This window comes from Staurois parvus, unplaced genomic scaffold (assembly GCF_062004578.1).
Source record: "Staurois parvus isolate SC_StPar_1 unplaced genomic scaffold, SC_StPar_1.0 ptg000165l, whole genome shotgun sequence".
NCBI lineage: Eukaryota > Metazoa > Chordata > Amphibia > Anura > Ranidae > Staurois > Staurois parvus.
This window is the reverse complement of record NW_028317961.1, coordinates 10,462,574-10,480,645: the sequence shown is the minus strand read 5'-3', so window position 1 is coordinate 10,480,645 and position 18,072 is coordinate 10,462,574. Positions and strand designations below refer to the sequence as shown.

Here is an 18,072-nt window from a genome sequence, read left to right as displayed (position 1 = left end):
CTTGCCAGCGAGCAAAACAGTCGGTGGGTTGCCCAGGAGGCAGCAGGGTCGAGGCAGTGTCAGTGGAGGCAAACGGCCACGGAGTAGAGCACCAGCTCCACTGCAGCCTACCACCACGGCCAGTAGTGGTGCCGGTGTGCACGGAGGAAGTAGCAGTCAGCCAGTGAGGAGTAGCAGGGGCAAAGTTTCCTACTCGGCGGTGTGGCAATTTTTTGTCAAGCCGCCCGAGGAAGTAAACGTAGCCGTATGTCGACTATGTGGCCAGAAAGTCAAGCGTGGCCAGGGGGCCCATGTTGGGACTACAGCGTTGCGTCAGCATATGCAGCGTCGCCATTTGGTGGCCTGGGAAAACCGTGATAAAGATACGGCGGTTCTGCCTGCCCCAGCCCCCGCTCCATCACCTGCTCCGTTACTTGCTCTGTCACCCGACGTCAATCGCCCTCTATCAGCCAGTCAAGGCTCCAACACCTCTGCTGAGGGGAGTTGTCGCTCGTTGGCATCTTCCGCTCGTTCAGATGCTCCTTCTCCTGCTACTCCTCTTCACGTATTCCGTCAGCAGTCTTTCTTGGAATCCGTTTCCAAGAGACAACAGTTTGCGAGCACGCACCCGACGGTGCAAAAGCTGAACGTCCTCCTGTCCAAGTTGCTGGTGCTGCAGTCCCTCCCTTTCCAAGTGATGGACTCAGCACCTTTCCGAGAAATGATGGCTTGTGCCGCGCCGCGGTGGAGAGTGCCAAGCCGGCATTTCTTCGCCAAAAAGGCAGTGCCAGCCCTGCATTCACATGTAGAAGAGATGGTGGGCCAGTCTTTGAGCATGTCGGTCTCTGCCAAAGTGCACGGCAGCGCCGACGTGTGGAGCTGTAACTACGGTCAGGGACAGTACATGTCATTTACGGCCCACTGGGTGAACGTGGTGCCGGCACAGCCGCACCAGCAACTTGGACAGGTCACGCCGCTTTTGCCTCCACGTTTGCACGTCCTTGGTCCGGCAAAGATGTCCGCCTCTACCACCTCTTCTTCCGCCGTGTCCTCAGCCGCCACCCCCGTGCCAAGTCCCATTACCCGACCGGCATATCACATGTGCAGGGCGCAACGGTGTCACGCTGTGCTGCACCTGGTATGCCTTGGCGAACGTAGTCACACAGGGGAGGAACTTCTCAGTGTAATGAACAGAGAAATCGACAGATGGCTGTCTCCGCGCAAACTGAAAATCGGAACCATGTTGACCGACAACGGAAAGAACATGGTGTCTGCTCTGCGTCAAGGAAGGTTGTGCCATGCGCCATGCATGGCTCACGTGTTCAATCTGGTTGTCAAGCGGTTCCTAAAATCCACCATCCCACTGCAAGACATCCTTAAAATGTCACGTAAACTTTGCATGCATTTCAGCCATTCCTACACCGCAAAGCACACCCTCCTTGAGCTGCAGCGGCAGAACGGAATTCCACAGCATCGCCTGATCTGCGCCGTTGCAACAAGGTGGAATTCAACCCTGCACATGTTAGACCGCCTTTACGAACAGCGAAAGGCCATCACCGATTTCCTGATGTTACAAGCGGATAAAGGTACTCCCCTGTGTAACTTCGATGTCAGCCATTGGCAGCTCATGCGTGACACCTGCCGCTTGCTCAGGCCCTTTGAGGAGGCCACGCTATTCGTGAGTCGGCAGGACTATGGGATGAACGACGTCATTCCTCTGTTGCACATCCTGGAACAAATGCTGTTAACAATGGCTGGTCAGGGTGCGGTAGACGTGGCGCACAGATCTCAACGCCACATGACCCCTGTGGGGGCAGGACAGGAAGAAGAGGAGGAGGTAGAGGAGGACATTGGTGCTCAGGAATTATTGAGTGAAATGGGTGGTTTTTCCACTCAGCGGACAGGAGTGGAGGAGCAGGAGCATCTGGTAGAGGAGCAGGAGGAGACAGAGGACCCAGACGCACCGTGGCAGTATGCTGTGGAGATGGAGGCAGGGAGTCCCTCGCATTCCTTGGCACAAATGGCCCATAGCATGCTCGGTTGCTTGCGTAGCGACAGCCGAATAATAACCATCAGACAGAGGGATGACTTTTGGCTGTCCACCTTGTTGGACCCTCGCTACTGTTCAAAAATGGTGGCCTTTTTCACACCTGCTGAGAGGGAGGCCAAAATAACGTACTATAAAAACCACCTATGTAGTCAGTTGGTCTCTGCCTTTGTGCGCCAACGTCCATCCTCAGACACTGTGGGCCCTGTGCGCTCGCGTTCCGCTGCCATGGCAGCAGGGGAGGGGTGGGGTGGTAGGAGCAGTGGCAGCTCCACCAGCAGCGGCTGCCTCAGTCTGCAGTCGATGATGAGTAGCTTTCTTCACCAGCGCAGTGAGGAAGCTACTAACCAGCCGCAGCAGCAGCAGCAGCATCAGGTGGACCTGGAGCAGGACCTCAAACAACAGGCTCAGGCCTACTTGGACAGCACCCTGCCAACCGAGGTAGACAATCCCCTTGACTACTGGGCAACGAAACTTGACCTTTGGCCCCAACTAGCTGAATTTGCCCTTGAAAGTCTGTCATGCCCGGCCAGTAGCGTGGCATCGGAGCGCGTGTTTAGTGCGGCAGGAGGTATTGTAACTCCGCGGAGGACACGACTGTCCACCCAAAGTGTGGAGAGACTCACGTTTGTGAAAATGAATCAGGCGTGGATTAGTCTGGATTTCAAACCACCAGTTCCTGACACAACTGACTAAATCCGCCATGAATCATGCCCCAAACGTGCCACTTTCAGGTCTCCTCACACTGCTGGTGTGTTACATTTTGTCATAGGGTGCTGGCAGATTACGGGCCTCCCATTGCTGCTGCCAGGCCCGTAATCTGCCATGGGCCCCCGTACCGCCTCCTCATGCTGCTGCCAGGTCCAGAGTCTCTCATGGGTCCCTGTACGGCCTCCCATTGCTGCTGTCTCCATCGCCACACTCTGCCATGTGCCACTTTCAGGTCTCCTCACACTGCTGGTGTGTTCCATTTTGTCATAGGGTGCTGGCAGATTACGGGCCTCCCATTGCTGCTGCCAGGCCCGTAATCTGCCATGGGCCCCCGTACCGCCTCCTCATGCTGCTGCCAGGTCCAGAGTGTGTCATGGGTCCCTGTACGGCCTCCCATTGCTGCTGTCTCCATCGCCACACTCTGCCATGTGCCACTTTCAGGTCTCCTCACACTGCTGGTGTGTTCCATTTTGTCATAGGGTGCTGGCAGATTACGGGCCTCCCATTGCTGCTGCCAGGCCCGTAATCTGCCATGGGCCCCTGTACCGCCTCCTCATGCTGCTGCCAGGTCCAGAGTGTCTCATGGGTCCCTGTACGGCCTCCCATTGCTGCTGTCTCCATCGCCACACTCTGCCATGTGCCACTTTCAGGTCTCCTCACACTGCTGGTGGGTTCCATTTTTTCATAGGGTGCTGTATGGCCTCCCATTGCTGCTGCCAGGCCCGTAATCTGCCATGGGCCCCCGTACCGACTCCTCATGCTGCTGCCAGGCCCGTAATCTGTCATGGGCCCCTGTACCGCCTCCTCATGCTGCCGCCAGGTCCAGAGTGTCTCATGGGTCCCTGTACTGCCTCCCATTGCTGCTGTCTCCATCGCCACACTCTGCCATGTGCCACTTTCAGGTCTCCTCACACTGCTGGTGTGTTCCATTTTGTCATAGGGTGCTGGCAGATTACGGGCCTCCCATTGCTGCTGCCAGGCCCGTAATCTGCCATGGGCCCCTGTACCGCCTCCTCATGCTGCTGCCAGGTCCAGAGTCTCTCATGGGTCCCTGTACGGCCTCCCATTGCTGCTGTCTCCATCGCCACACTCTGCCATGTGCCACTTTCAGGTCTCCTCACACTGCTGGTGTGTTCCATTTTGTCATAGGGTGCTGGCAGATTACGGGCCTCCCATTGCTGCTGCCAGGCCCGTAATCTGCCATGGGCCCCTGTACCGCCTCCTCATGCTGCTGCCAGCTCCAGAGTCTCTCATGGGTCCCTGTACGGCCTCCCATTGCTGCTGTCTCCATCGCCACACTCTGTCATGTGCCACTTTCAGGTCTCCTCACACTGCTGGTGTGTTCCATTTTGTCATAGGGTGCTGGCAGATTACGGGCCTCCCATTGCTGCTGCCAGGCCCGTAATCTGCCATGGGCCCCCGTACCGCCTCCTCATGCTGCTGCCAGGTCCAGAGTGTGTCATGGGTCCCTGTACGGCCTCCCATTGCTGCTGTCTCCATCGCCACACTCTGCCATGTGCCACTTTCAGGTCTCCTCACACTGCTGGTGGGTTCCATTTTTTCATAGGGTGCTGTATGGCCTCCCATTGCTGCTGCCAGGCCCGTAATCTGCCATGGGCCCCCGTACCGACTCCTCATGCTGCTGCCAGGCCCGTAATCTGTCATGGGCCCCTGTACCGCCTCCTCATGCTGCTGCCAGGTCCAGAGTGTGTCATGGGTCCCTGTACGGCCTCCCATTGCTGCTGTCTCCATCGCCACACTGTGGCTCCACACTCTGGTTTTGGCCCCGTGACTGCCCAAATGAGTGAAGTGTGCGGTGATTCTAAGATCGACGGCACTCATCTGCATGTCATACTGACTGACAGTATTATTTCTCTTCCCCAGCAGACTCCAAGGGCATTTAAATTAAAGGTACAGTGTTCTGCACTAATATAAAGGCTCTCTGAAGCCTAGAAACACCCTTTTATAAGTTAAATTCGCAGCGAATATATTCGCCTCGAATCGAATTTATTCCTCGAATTCGCCGAATCAGCCGAATCGAATTTTTGAATACTTCGCTCATCTCTAGTGATCACTGACTCTATCCATTGAAGGAAAGGGAGGGAGCTGGTAAACACATGTTTATCAAGCCCCCCCGCTCTCCATCCTGATAGCTTCCCTGATTGCAAGAGCAGCAGCTGTAGGTGATGGGAAGGAGAGGAGGGAACACCTGCCAGCAAGGATTGGTGAGTGGGGGGGGGGGGAATCGGTGTGACCATAAGCTTATAGCAGTGGAGGAATGCAGGTCCATATGGCCTAAGGACTTGGCCAGCTAGAAGCGGTGCTGTAGGTCCTTACGCCATACAGACCTGGCAGCGAAAGGGTTAAGAAGGGATTCACTAATAGGTAGTCCATGCCCAGTGTGGGGACTTCACTGATGGGAAGTCAAATTCCCTCCTTATATCCCAATTTGAGTTACCTAGTTTGTCCCACAATTCTTTATTAGGCTCAGATGTCTTGAGCCGTGTGCTTTAGCTCAAGCCTGTGAACTTTTGTCCTGCATAAGACTGATGTCTGTGAAAATGCATAGGACACTCTGGCTCTGCGCATGGAACATTTATGAGAAGCTCAAGGAATAGCTGATTCACCTTTCCTTTGAGGGACATTGTCTCTTTGAACCATCTCTAGTCTTTAGCAATGACTTGCGCTCCCACAGTGTGCGCATACTAGAATGCAGGAGAACTGCAAAAAGAACAGAGGAGCCCCAGCCATCTACCACTTCTGCCTAAGTAGCATCTACTTGCAGATCTTCTGAGTTTAACTCCTGTTCAGGTCATAAGTCCAGAAGCTGTAGGTCTGCTAGCCCCTCAACAGAAAAAAAAACCCAGCCCTTTTTACAGATGTCTAATGTTGGTAAATATCAGTCACTAATGAATTAGGTTAACTAACCTACACCCTCGCTGAAGCACTTTGCACCTTCTGGGTTGGTAAAATCTTCCCTAAAGCTCACAGAGCTCCCCCCTTTTCTTCCCACTTGGGACTAATGGGGTACTGGGAGCTTACCCCCCTTTTTTAAGTAAAAAAAATCTGGATTTATTGACATACAGAAGTAATACAAATAACAGTGATGAGAAAAAGGCTCAAACAAAGCATGGTAGCTTCCAGCATAACAATGGTGACTACAAAGAACCAAGAATACAAGCGGTACATGTGATTTCAGCCTGTAACCACCTATCCCAAATTTTATATTAATTGTTTGGGCATCCTCTGTTAATATAGGTAATTTTCTTATAGGGCAGAGTATTATTGATTTCAGCAACCCAGACTTGTATTGTGGGAAGCATAGCTTGCAGCCAAACCCTAGCTATTAACCTCCTAGCGAGGTTATCCTTTTAACATCATTTCTCATTTGCAGGCTCTAGGGGAAGTTCTTCATAATATCTTTCATGTACCTGTTCTTAATCAGGTAATTGTTCTTAGCTGTCTGGCTAATGCAGGCCATAGATGGGTCGAAAATCGGCCGAAAATAAAATCGGCCGATTTTCGGATCGTTAGTGGGCTATTTGGTCGGCCGTTTTTCGGTATTTTGGTCGTTTTTTTTTTTCTCTGTAAAGTTGGAAAAAAAATCGGCCGATTTTGCCGATCGGCCGATTTTCGCGTCAATTAGTGGGCAAATCGGCCGATTTTTTGCCGATAAAAAATCTGCGCATGAGCAGTGACCTGCAAGAGGAAGACAAAAAGAAGAAGAGGAAGAGGATGAAGAAGAGGATGAGGAAGAAGAAGAGGATGAGGAAGAAGAAGAAGAGGATGAGGAAGAAGAAGAAGAAGAGGATGAAGAAGAAGAAGAAGAGGATGAAGAAGAAGAAGAAGAGGATGAAGAAGAAGAAGAAGAGGATGAAGAAGAAGAGGATGAGGATGATGAAGAAGAGGATGAGGATGAAGAAGAGGAAGAGGATGAAGAAGAAGAGGATGAGGATGAAGAGGATGAAGAAGAAGAGGAAGAGGATGAAGAAGAAGAGGATGAGGATGAAGAAGAGGATGAGGATGAAGAAGAAGAAGAGGATGAAGAAGAAGAAGAGGATGAAGAAGAAGAAGAAGAGGATGAGGATGAAGAGGATGAAGAAGAAGAAGAGGAGGAGGATGAAGAAGAAGAAGAAGAAGAGGATGAAGAAGAAGAAGAAGAAGAGGATGAAGAAGAAGAAGAAGAAGAGGATGAAGAAGAAGAAGAAGAAGAGGATGAAGAAGAGGATGAAGAAGAAGAAGAATTCCAGTCCAGCAAAAAGTGTCTCTGCAGAGAGCTCCGCTATTTCTGACAGTTCTCTGACAGTTCTTTGACATTTACAGCGGTTGCAACAATGTATCTATTTGTTTCCGAATAAAAACATCTGTATCCTAAATGGAAACAAATAGATACAATGTTTCAACCGCTGTAAATGTCAAGGAACTGTCAGAGAACTGTCAGAAATAGTGGAGCTCTCTGCAGGGACACTTTTTGCCAGCTGTAGAAGGGATGAAAATCGGCCGATTTTTTTACCATTGATGGTAACGTCGGCCGCTTGAACGACCGAATTTTCGTTTTTTAAAAGAAAAATCTGCCGTTTTTCTCCCCATCTATGGCCTGCATAAGGTTTCTTCCCTGGCTAAGATTTCTTGCTCTACACCTGTGGATGCTTTGCTAGATCAGGGAGGTTCAGTAGACTAGTAGTCCCATATCCAACATCAGGTAATCATTCCCTTTAGGGTTTTTTGCTTGTCAGGTTCTAGTGGCATCACTGGTAGTCCTTGTGGACAGGTCAGTTCATTCTACTGTTTTATGGTGTTATTGCACCAGTATGGGGTGGTTGTCTTCCAACAGTTTTGGTGGGGGTGGGGAGCCTTCTTGCATCCTTTTTCCCCTTTGTTAGTCTCTCCGACCTAAAGTGATTCCCTTGGGTTTGTCTCCAACTCCTAAAGTTGGTAGATGAGTCCCAGAAATGAAACGGGAAGGGAGAGGAAATGCTTCTCACAAGCTGGAATAGGTATCCTCATTGGAGTATCCCCATAACTCTAAAATTATGGATTTCCAATGACTTTTTGTCTCAGTGACATTGGTCTGTAGGATAAATAGAGAGGGTGAATCTCTCCAGGAGGGACAAAGACAGCAACAAAATAATGTGATAGGATTTGTAATCCTTCCACTCTCTATCCCAGACTGAAAAAAAATGGCTATACATACACTTTGAGCAGTGGGATCTTGCCTGCAATACTGTTATTGCCAATGAAATAAAATATTGATATTAAAATGTAATAAATAGTAAAATGTACTGTATGCCTCTTCTGATGGTAATAGACATTTTTCTGTAGATTATTAAGGAAAAAAACAGTATTACTTGAAATAAAACTTATTGTTGAGGATCCTTAAGGCTTTGTAATGACTATATGCTCATTAAAGTGGTTGTAAAGGGTGAAAGGTTTTTTTTTACCTTCATGCATTCTGGCTCGGGAGTGAGCACACACATGCCTACAGAGCCAGCATCTTGATCTGGAGGCATTTGGCAATATGTGCCACAGGGGAACTGGAGAAGTGGAGGATTGGGGCTGCTCTGTGCAAAACCATTGTTCAGAGCAGGTAAGTATGACATGTTTGTCATTTTAAAGAAAAATAATTAGAACCACTCTAAACCTTTATCTGCTAGAGATAAATTGAATTGAAAGGTGGCATATAAGGGTAGAATTAAAATCAATCTGTGGTCAGGCTATGAACATTAATTATTTACATAATCGTAATGAGCAGTAAATGAGCTTTAAAACAACCTCTCACTGACCTCTGTATCTCTAGGCACTGTAGAGCAGGTCATCCTCAAAATTCACAGTGGAAACACTGAAATAATTTCTTTAGGGAAACTCAGCCTTGCTCCCTCTCTGACATCATGCTACCAATTTAATGCTGTGAAAAGGAAAAGGGGGAGCTGAGCTTTTTAGAACTCTACTTCTGTCCACGTGTTGAACTTGTGATGATGAATTACTGCAGAGTGCCTGTAGCTGTATATGTCAATAAAAGCTTGTTTTAAAACTATTTTACTGCTTGTTTTAAACATGTAAATACTTGAATGTCTGTAGCCTGGCCACAGTAAATTTGTCATAAAAGAAGTACAGAGAAAACCTGATTTTGCGTAGCCAATGTAGACCATGTATAGGCCATGTCCTGGGTGATTGAACTTTTGCTAATTGCCTTGCTGACTGTTAGTAATGTATAAAAAGACTGCCACCTTGTCTGTCAGTGCAATTCAGATAAATCCTCATTTTTACTGTCTCTGCACATTTTCTGTTTGTTAAGAAACTAGAACTGAACTATAAATAAATCTATATAAGCTGCATAAGCAACCTATATCTCCACACTTAAATGGAAAGAATGAAAAGCTCTCAATTAATCATCAATTAATAAAAGAAAATAAACTCTAGCAGAGCAGCCATTTCAAATAAAAAAAAATAAAACAAATGAATGAGTATTAGGACTTTCATCATAAACAGCGCTTAGTTTTTCAAAAACTAGATATATAAATATTGCCTAAAAAAGTATTGCATGAAATCGTAAAAAACTTCCACCAAAGTGCACAGATGTGAAGAAAGTTCAGTTCATTTGAATTGATATTCCCTTCAAATAATTTCATCCACCATCATAGTGATCTTGCCATGATTAACACCCCATCAGAATGTGCATTCACCAGATGCTGGTGATTAACCAGCAGTGGAAAATCAATCTCCTTGATGTTAAATGATTGGAATCAAGCCAGGAATAACACAGACCAAGAAGCCATTTTTCTCCAATAGATATTGATCAATCTGCCTCCAGCTTCATCATCAGCAGACTAGATTATAAGTAATTCAAATCCATATGTGGGAAAAGTGAAAAACAATCACGCAGTGTGATTCCGTATAAACATTTATTAGCCCAAACCCCCTTAACCACTTGCCTACCAGGCACTTATACCCCTTCCTGCCCAGGACAATTTTCAGCTTTGAGCACGGTTTCATTTTGAATGACAATTGTGCGGTCATGCAGCATTGAAATTTGTATCATTTTTTTTCACACAAATAGAGCATTCTTTTGGTGGTATTTAATCGCCACTGGGTGTTTTATTTTTGGCGCTATAAACTAAAAAAGAGCAAAAATTTTGAACAAAAAGTTTTTCTTTGTTTCTATTATAAAATTTAGCAAACAGGTAATTTTTCTCCTTCACTGATGTGCGTTGATGAGGCTGCACGGATAGGCAGCACTGATGGGCACTGATAGACGGCACTGATGATTCTGCACTGATGGGCAGCACTGATGGGTGGCACTGCTGGCAACAGGTTGGTGTCACTGCAGGGCACAGGTGGGTGGCATTGCTGAGTGGCTTAGGTGGGTGGTACTGCAGGGCACAGGTGGGTGGCACAGATAGGCGGCACTGCTGAGGACTGATCATCAGGGCACTGATCATCAGTGCCCTGATGATCAGTGCTGATCCGTTCGCTGACAATTGCCGGTTCTTGGCAGTACTTTCCTCACACTGTGACAGTGAGGAAAGTGCAGCCAATAACCGGCAACTGCATTTACCCGGTGATCGCTGTGTCATTGGACAAAGCTGATCACGTGGTAAAAGGCTGCGTGATTGGCTGATTACCGTACCCCACGATCAGCTGTGTCCGTAGGACACCGCGATCACCGGAGGGGGCGGGGCGCACAGGGGGGCGTGTCCTGGAATAATGTCCATGGACGTCATCCCAGGATTACACAACTGTGCTGTAGCCGTCTTTTGGCTATAGCGCGGTTGGGATAATAGCCAACAGGTGACAATCTCCCCACACTCCCACCACGTGATCCTGGCGTGCGCTCTGGCGCGTTTCATCATTCCGACTTCCTCTGAGGGTGTGGCCGTGCGTGAGACCAAGCGGTCTTATAAGAGCCTGCTCATAATGTCATAGATTGATCACTTAAACTCATTGCTGCCATCATGTGGATAAATACCATAATGGTATTTATAATAGGAATCTCGGCCAAATGTCCATTAGATGAAAACGCTCCCATAGGTTGATGAATTAAGCACATTACTGCCATCGTGCGGATAAATACCATGATGATATTAACATTAATTTTCTAAACCGAATGCCTAGTAGATGGTAGACACTCAGAGGCATTCTGAATCTGACATAAAATATATATTCTAACTATCAACAATACAATGTTTAATACATAAATTAAAAAATCATTAGAAACTACATCATTGATAATTAATGTATATCTAGTTTTTGCTAAACTGAGCACTGTTTATGAGGACAGTCCTAATACTCATTCATTTGTTTTATAAGCAGAGTAGGCTGACAGTTTTCAATACACTTCTAGTCAGCAATTGCAGGTGTACTAAAAGATTAAGGGTAAATTCTTTCTTTCAGATAATACAGCCCCCGTCCTTGGCATGACATCTGATCATGTAAGTGGGAAACTAAGGCTGGCCATACATTATACAATTATCTGGAGATTTTTGGTTTAGATTTACCAAAAACCATATAATAGGAGGACAAACCTAAACAACACTTTCAGTTGTATCCAATTAGGCAGGCCCTTGCACTACACAGTTGAAGGTAAATCTAAAGGAAATTGGGCAGAAAATTGGAAGATAATTGTATAATGTATGGCCAGCCTAAGGCTAATCAGTTAACTGAAGGTGGAGGCCAGTTGGTCCTGATGAGCAAGAAGCATAAATTTACTTTTTAATATAGAGGCTATTGCCACTACCTTACAGGTAGACTGGCACACTGATTCACTAGCTTTTAAACCGAGTCACTTTCCCTGAACAAGTGCATATTTTGAATGCTTGTTCTGGATAGGTGATTCAAAGTTGAATTGACAGCTTTTTTGTTGAAGAAAATGTTACTGCTAGAGAACTAGCAATTTTAGAAGAGGATTCAGCTGTGGAAACCTATACTTGTTTCGCATGACAGTAGAATTTTAACCACTTGACTTCCAGGACTTTTTCTGACACTTTTGATTAATCAATATTTTTTGTTAGAAAATTAGTTAGAACCACTGAATATTATATATTTTTATAAAGCAGAGAATAAAATTGGGTTTTGTAATTTTTTTGTCACGGTATTTGCAGTGTTTGTTTCAATGCAATTTTTTGGGGAAAAATACACTCCCCCCTCCCACTGCTTGTAAAAGCAATCAAGCAGCTAGGTAGCCACTCTGATTGCTTTTACAAGAGAGCCGATCGCCAGCTCTAAAAAAAAAAAAACTGTACCGGGGTGATGCCTGTAGCTGCAGTCATCTCCATGGTATAACTGCTTGAAGTCCAGCAACGTATGGGTACGTTGCTGGTCGGCAAGTGGTTAAAAAGGAACTTTTTAAGTACAACTAAAGGTAATTTTTTTTCCATTTTGGATAGAGTAAGGGATGGTTATATCCCCTCTGTTGTTTTTAATGCTTACCAAGTGAGGGAATCCCTTTCTGTTAGGATTAGCAGAACTAGTGTCCCTATTGGAAGATTTCCCCTCTATTCTATTCTGGTGACAACCCAAATTTGAGATTTTTTTTTCACTTTTATTCTCAGTGATAAAGGTAAACAGGACAAATAGGGTGAATCTCTCTAACGGGGCACAGACAACAATAAGCAGATATTCTAATTCTTCTCCATTCTATCCAAAACTTAAAAAAAAAATGTATTGCCTTTTAGCAATATTTTCACTCTTTCATTTATTTTTTTTGAAAGCCTGGTTAACTGATGCTGGGTTTGTCACCAGTTCAGATACTTACCCACTCAGTGGATCCAGCATTGTCCCACTGTAAGTAGTTTCTCTGCTGCCACCGCTCAGGTCCCACACTGCCATCTTTCTCCGTGATGTCATCGGTCAGCTATCTTTTTTTGGGTTTAGGCCATCCTTCAATGATGAGCCACGAGGACTGCCACTCTACTACTTTAAAGCGGAGCAACACCCAAAAGGGGAAGTTCCGCTTTAAGTACTGGTCCCCATCTCCCCGTGAGGAATTGGCACCTTTGGAGAATAGGGGGGTGGAGAGCAGGTACCCGAATTTGCCAGATAGCCGCTCCCACGTCCGCTGCGATCGCCTTGGCAATTGGAATCGCCAGGTCCCAGAAGACTACAAGACCATTCACAAAGCGCAGCGCTACTCGCGCATGCACAGTGGGCACAAGGCTGTGAGTTTGCAAACTGTCACAGTCGGGTGCCCACACTTAAGATGCCAGCGCCGGGGTACCAGGACGGCCAGTGAAATTGGCTGCGGTGAGTACACCACTGGATTGTGGGACAGGTGAATGGCTTTTTTTTTTTTAAGTCAGCAGCTACAGTTTTTGTATCTGCTGACTTTTATTTATGTTTTTTAGCTTTGACTGGAGGTCTGCTTTAATGAATGAGAGCCGATGCCCTTGGAGCATATCCCAGGAGGTTCTGGGAGTACAACACGTCCAGGAACCTTAGCCAGAATGAAGTAGGGGTGTGGGCCACAAGGTGAAAAATTTATAAAAAGAAGTAAACTGCAAAAGAGGAGAGGAGAGGGTTGGAGAGGAGGTTTTAGAGTTAGGTTTAAACAAAACATTTTTAAGATGATTATGTCATAGATGTGTATCCAGTAAGTGTACTGCTTTTTTGGGACTGAAAATCTAGCAGCAGTAAATACACATGTAAGGCCAATCAGACCATAATATTATTGTGAATCATTTTCCATTATGCAGTCAGTCTGTTCTCTGTAAAATATAGGCAGCTAGAGCGGTCAGTGGGGGTTTGTTGTAAGCCGAAGGGACAAATAACCGGAATGCAGACTGCATGTGTTTTGGGCATTCATCACTGGGCTCATACTGCCCTAAACGTTAGTACCACTTGGTGCAACGTCCAACTGCAGCAGCTTTTATCCTCTCATATAGTGCCCTCCACCCGCAACAAAATGCCTGGATCTTATGCACTGGGGCTAAATGTGTGTGCATGAGGCTACAAACATCTTTTAAAGCTTGCTAAGTATATGATATAAAAAAAATCTAATCCAGTTATGGATGAAATAAAAATTAAATATATCTATACTGAAATCCAGGAATTGGGCAAAATAAATACTTGCAGTGGGGCCCCCACACTGCAAGGGTTATCTGCTCATTAATGCAAGGGGGGATACAAAGAGGCAGTATTACATACCTTACAAGCTGCTCCAACACTGTCCTCTTTGCTCCTAGGCTCCAGTCTGCTAATATACAGGTGAAACTTGAAAAATTAGAATATCATGCAAAAGTTCATTTATTTCAGTAATGAAACTTAAAAGGTGAAACTAATATATGAGATAGACTCATTACATGCAAAGCAAGATAGTTCAAGCCGTGATTTGTCATAATTGTGATGATTATGGCTTACAGCTCATGAAAACCCCAAATCCACAATCTCAGAAAATTAGATTATTGTGAAAAGGTGCCATATTCTAGGCTCAAAGGGGTTTATTTACTAAAGCTGGAGAGTCCAAAATCAGACTCCCTTCTGCATAGAAACCAATCAGCTTCTAACCTCAGCTTGTTCAATGAAGCTTTGGCAATGAAACCTGGAAGCTGATTGGTTTCTATGCAGAAGGGAGTCTGATTTTGGACTCTCCAGCTTTAGTAAATAAACCCCAAAGTGTCTCACTCTAATCAGCTAATTAAGCCATAACACCTGCAAAGGGTTCCTAAACCCTTTAATGGTCTCTCAGTCTGGTTCAGTAGGAATCACAATCATGGGAAAGACTGCTGACCTGACAGTTGTGCAGAAAACCATCATTGATACCCTCCATAAGGTGGGAAAGCCTCAAAAGGTAATTGTAAAAGAAGTTGGATGTTCCCAAAGTGCTGTATCAAAGCACATTAATAGAAAGTTATGTGGAAGGGAAAAGTGTGGAAGAAAAAGGTGCACAAGCAGCAGGGATGACCGCAGCCTGGAGAGGATTGTAAAAAAAAGGCCATTCAAAAGTGTTGGGGACTTTCACAAGGAGTGGACTGAGGCTGGAGACAGTGCATCAAGAGCCACCACACACGGATGGATCCTGGACATGGGCTTAAAATGTCGTATTTCTCTTGTCAAGCCGCTCCTGAACAACAAACAACGTCAGAAGCGTCTTACCTGGGCTAAAGAAAAACAGACCTGATCTGTTGCTCAGTGGTCCAAAGTCCTCTTTTCTGATGAGAGCAGCTTTTGCATCTCATTTGAAAACCAAGGACCCAGAGTATGGAGGAGGAATGGAGAGGCACACATTGCAAGATGCTTGAAGTCCAGTGTGAAGTTTCCACAGTCTGCGTTGATTTGGGGAGCCATGTCATCTGCTGGTGTTGGTCCACTGTGCTTCATTAAGTCCAGGGTCAACGCAGCCGTCTACCAGGAGATTTTGAAGCACTTCATGCTTACTTCCGCAGACGAGCTTTATGGGGATTCTGACTTCATTTTCCAGCAGGACTTGACACCCGCCCACACTGCCAAAAGCACCAAAACCTGGTTCAATGACCGTGGGATTACTGTGCTTGATTGGCCAGCAAACTCGTCTGACCTGAACCCCATAGAGAATCTATGGGGCATTGCCAAGAGAAAGATGAGAGACATGAGACCGAACAATGCAGAAGAGCTGAAGGCTGCTATTGAAGCATCCTGGTCTTCCATAACACCTCAGCAGTGGCACAGGCTGATAGCTTCCATGCCACGCCACATTGAGGCAGTAATTGCTGCAAAAGGGGCCCAAACCAAGTACTGCGTACATATGCATGCTTATACTTTTCAGAGGTCTGATATTGTTCTATGTCCAATCCTTGTTTTATTGATTGCATGTATATTCTAATTTTCTGAGATTGTGGATTTGGGGTTTTCATGAGCTGTAAGCCATAATCATCAAAATTATGACAAATCACGGCCTGAACTATCTTGCATTTCATGTAATGAGTCTATCTCATATATTAGTTTCACCTTTTAAGTTGCATTACTGAAATAAAATGAACTTTTCCATGATATTCTAATTTTTCGAGTTTCACCTGTACCTGCACATGGAGGAGACTGGAGTGCTTAAAAAGGAGCCAGCGCAGCACTTACTGCACAGGAAGCCTGCCAGAGTAAAGGGTAAGGAAAGTATCACTCTAATTCTAGCACCTTAGTCTTACCGAGCAATTAACCCTTGCAGTGGGGGGGCGCTGCAAAGGTTTTTTTTGCCTGATTTCTGGAATTCAGCTTTTAGTCTTATACACACAGCCGACATAAGTGGCTGAAATTTTATTTCTATCAACATCAAGTTATCTCCTGCCCAACAGTATTTGGACTGCAAACTGTTATCAGTCAAATGCAAGGAACATGCATACAGGAGGGAAGAGACCAGAGTTGATCTCATCAGTGTGCCACTGTTCCTCAATTGTTTAGTCACAGGCTAGGGTGGGTCCTACACCAGAGTATTTTACTTAAAGTGATTGTAAAGACATCTTTTCCTAATTAAAATAAAAAGGATGTTATACTTATCTGTTCTGTGCATGGGTATTGCACCGAGAGGTCCTTTACCTCCTCTTCTGGAGTTCCCTGTCGACGCTGCCCACTCCTCCCTTCCTGTAGGTGACCCCTCAACAATCTGTGTGCTGGGGGGGCACCCATGTGGGCACACCCAAGCCAGATTGTGTGCGTACATAGATTCAGCCACAACCCCTTCTCCCGCCTTACAGGATTTGACTGACAGCAACAGGAGCCTAGGGCTTACGCTGTTTTCTGTGTCTCCTGTGGGACCAGGAAAAGGGAAGAGTGGTACTGTAAATGGGACAATGATGGATTCTGAGAGAAAGCAGGTAAGTGTTTAGGGATGGAGAAGGGGAGGACAAGTAGTGGGGAGTTTTTTTTTACCTTAATGTAGAGAATGATTTAAGGGCTGGTTCACACCAGACTACAGGGAAATGCACAGGAATGCAGACCATGTTCATGTGCGATTCCTGTGCGTTTCCCTGCAGTGCAATTTGGCAGCCTGTTCATTGAATGGGCTGCAAATCACACTGAAATGCACAAAAAGTACAGCACAGCGGTACCATGTGGTACCATGTGATCTGGTGCATGCAAACACATTGTGTTTGCAATCTGCGTTTGGGGTGCCATTAACAATGTAATGGTACCCATAGCAGATTGCAAAGGCAGTGTGTTCTAAACATGGTGCTGGAAATACACACAGAACACACCTTTCACGCACCACATTCTACTGTGAACCAGTTTCAAGCTAAAAAAAAACGTTTTGACTTTAGAACCACTTTAACTGGAGGGTGCCAGAAAAAGGGTTATCGTCGTTTTGCTGATAGGAAAGAAAGTTGCCGGTATTTTCATTGACTCCAATGCAAAGTCGAGTCCCATTGACTCCAATGTTGAAATGCCCCCTGTTGGCTCCAATGCAAAATCACCCCCTATTGACTCCAATGCAAAATCGTGTCCCATTGACTTCAATGCAAAACGCCTGTATTGTAGTTTTTTTAATTTTATATATATTTTTCATTTTATTTTCTGTTCAATTTTTGTGTTACTTTCAATAAAAGCTATTTAAGTTGCTGGATTGTATATTTTAAATTCATATTAATTTAAGTTCATGATATTATTTAAAAAGTCAAAGATAATACACAAACACACACATTATATATATACACACACACACACACATTTTTTTTTAAATTGTCCTTTTCGGTTTTTGACCAAATGCATCCTGAATTTTCGGTTTCGGTCCAGAATTTTCATTTCAGTGCACAACTATTCAATTGTGTATTTAGCTTCCTGGTGTTCAGCTTTGAGTCTGTTTGTTTTCATTTGTTATGTTATAATATACTCATTTTCAACAAAAATTCCAACATATAAAGTTGCGCACAAAAATGAATTTAACTAAATGTATTCCTCTTTCATATATATTTCTTACTGTACTTAAAACTGAAAATGATGTTCATGTGATCTCTATATAGATTAACACAGAAGCAAAAGTTTCCTCCTTGAAAGTTGAAGCTGATAGTGGACTACCTATTCAGGAAACCGTAAGTAATTTTAATTATATAGCACCTTTCTTATTATACAAATTAGTACATTGTTCTTGGTCTTATACTGACAAAGCTTTTTAATCTCTGTACAATCCCCTATAGATTTACCAGCAACTGCACAGTGTGTGGACCTGCCTAAAGATTCCATTGATTTTATTTCTGGTTAGATCCTTGCAGTGCGAAGTTGTTGGTAAACTTCAAGGAGATTGTTCAATAAGATTGTGACATTTGTGGTCACCTTTAAACTTGCTTTCATCATGGTGGAATCATCAGGTGTTATTTTAATGAAAGCTGCAAATTTTTAAAGCAGTAGTAAACCACCACCAAAATTAAAAAAAAAAAGCG

At 45.2% G+C, this 18,072-nt stretch overlaps 1 protein-coding gene across 1 annotated transcript in view; it reads left to right on the top strand.

Annotated features, from left to right (window-relative positions):
- The window catches only part of AHI1 (Abelson helper integration site 1), a 435,677-nt gene that overhangs the window by 345,066 nt on the left and 72,539 nt on the right, over nt 1-18,072 (top strand). The window contains exon 22 of the mRNA XM_089676204.1: nt 17,656-17,724. Coding sequence (XP_089532330.1) covers nt 17,656-17,724 — 69 coding nt within the window. The remainder of the gene's footprint in view (nt 1-17,655; nt 17,725-18,072) is intronic.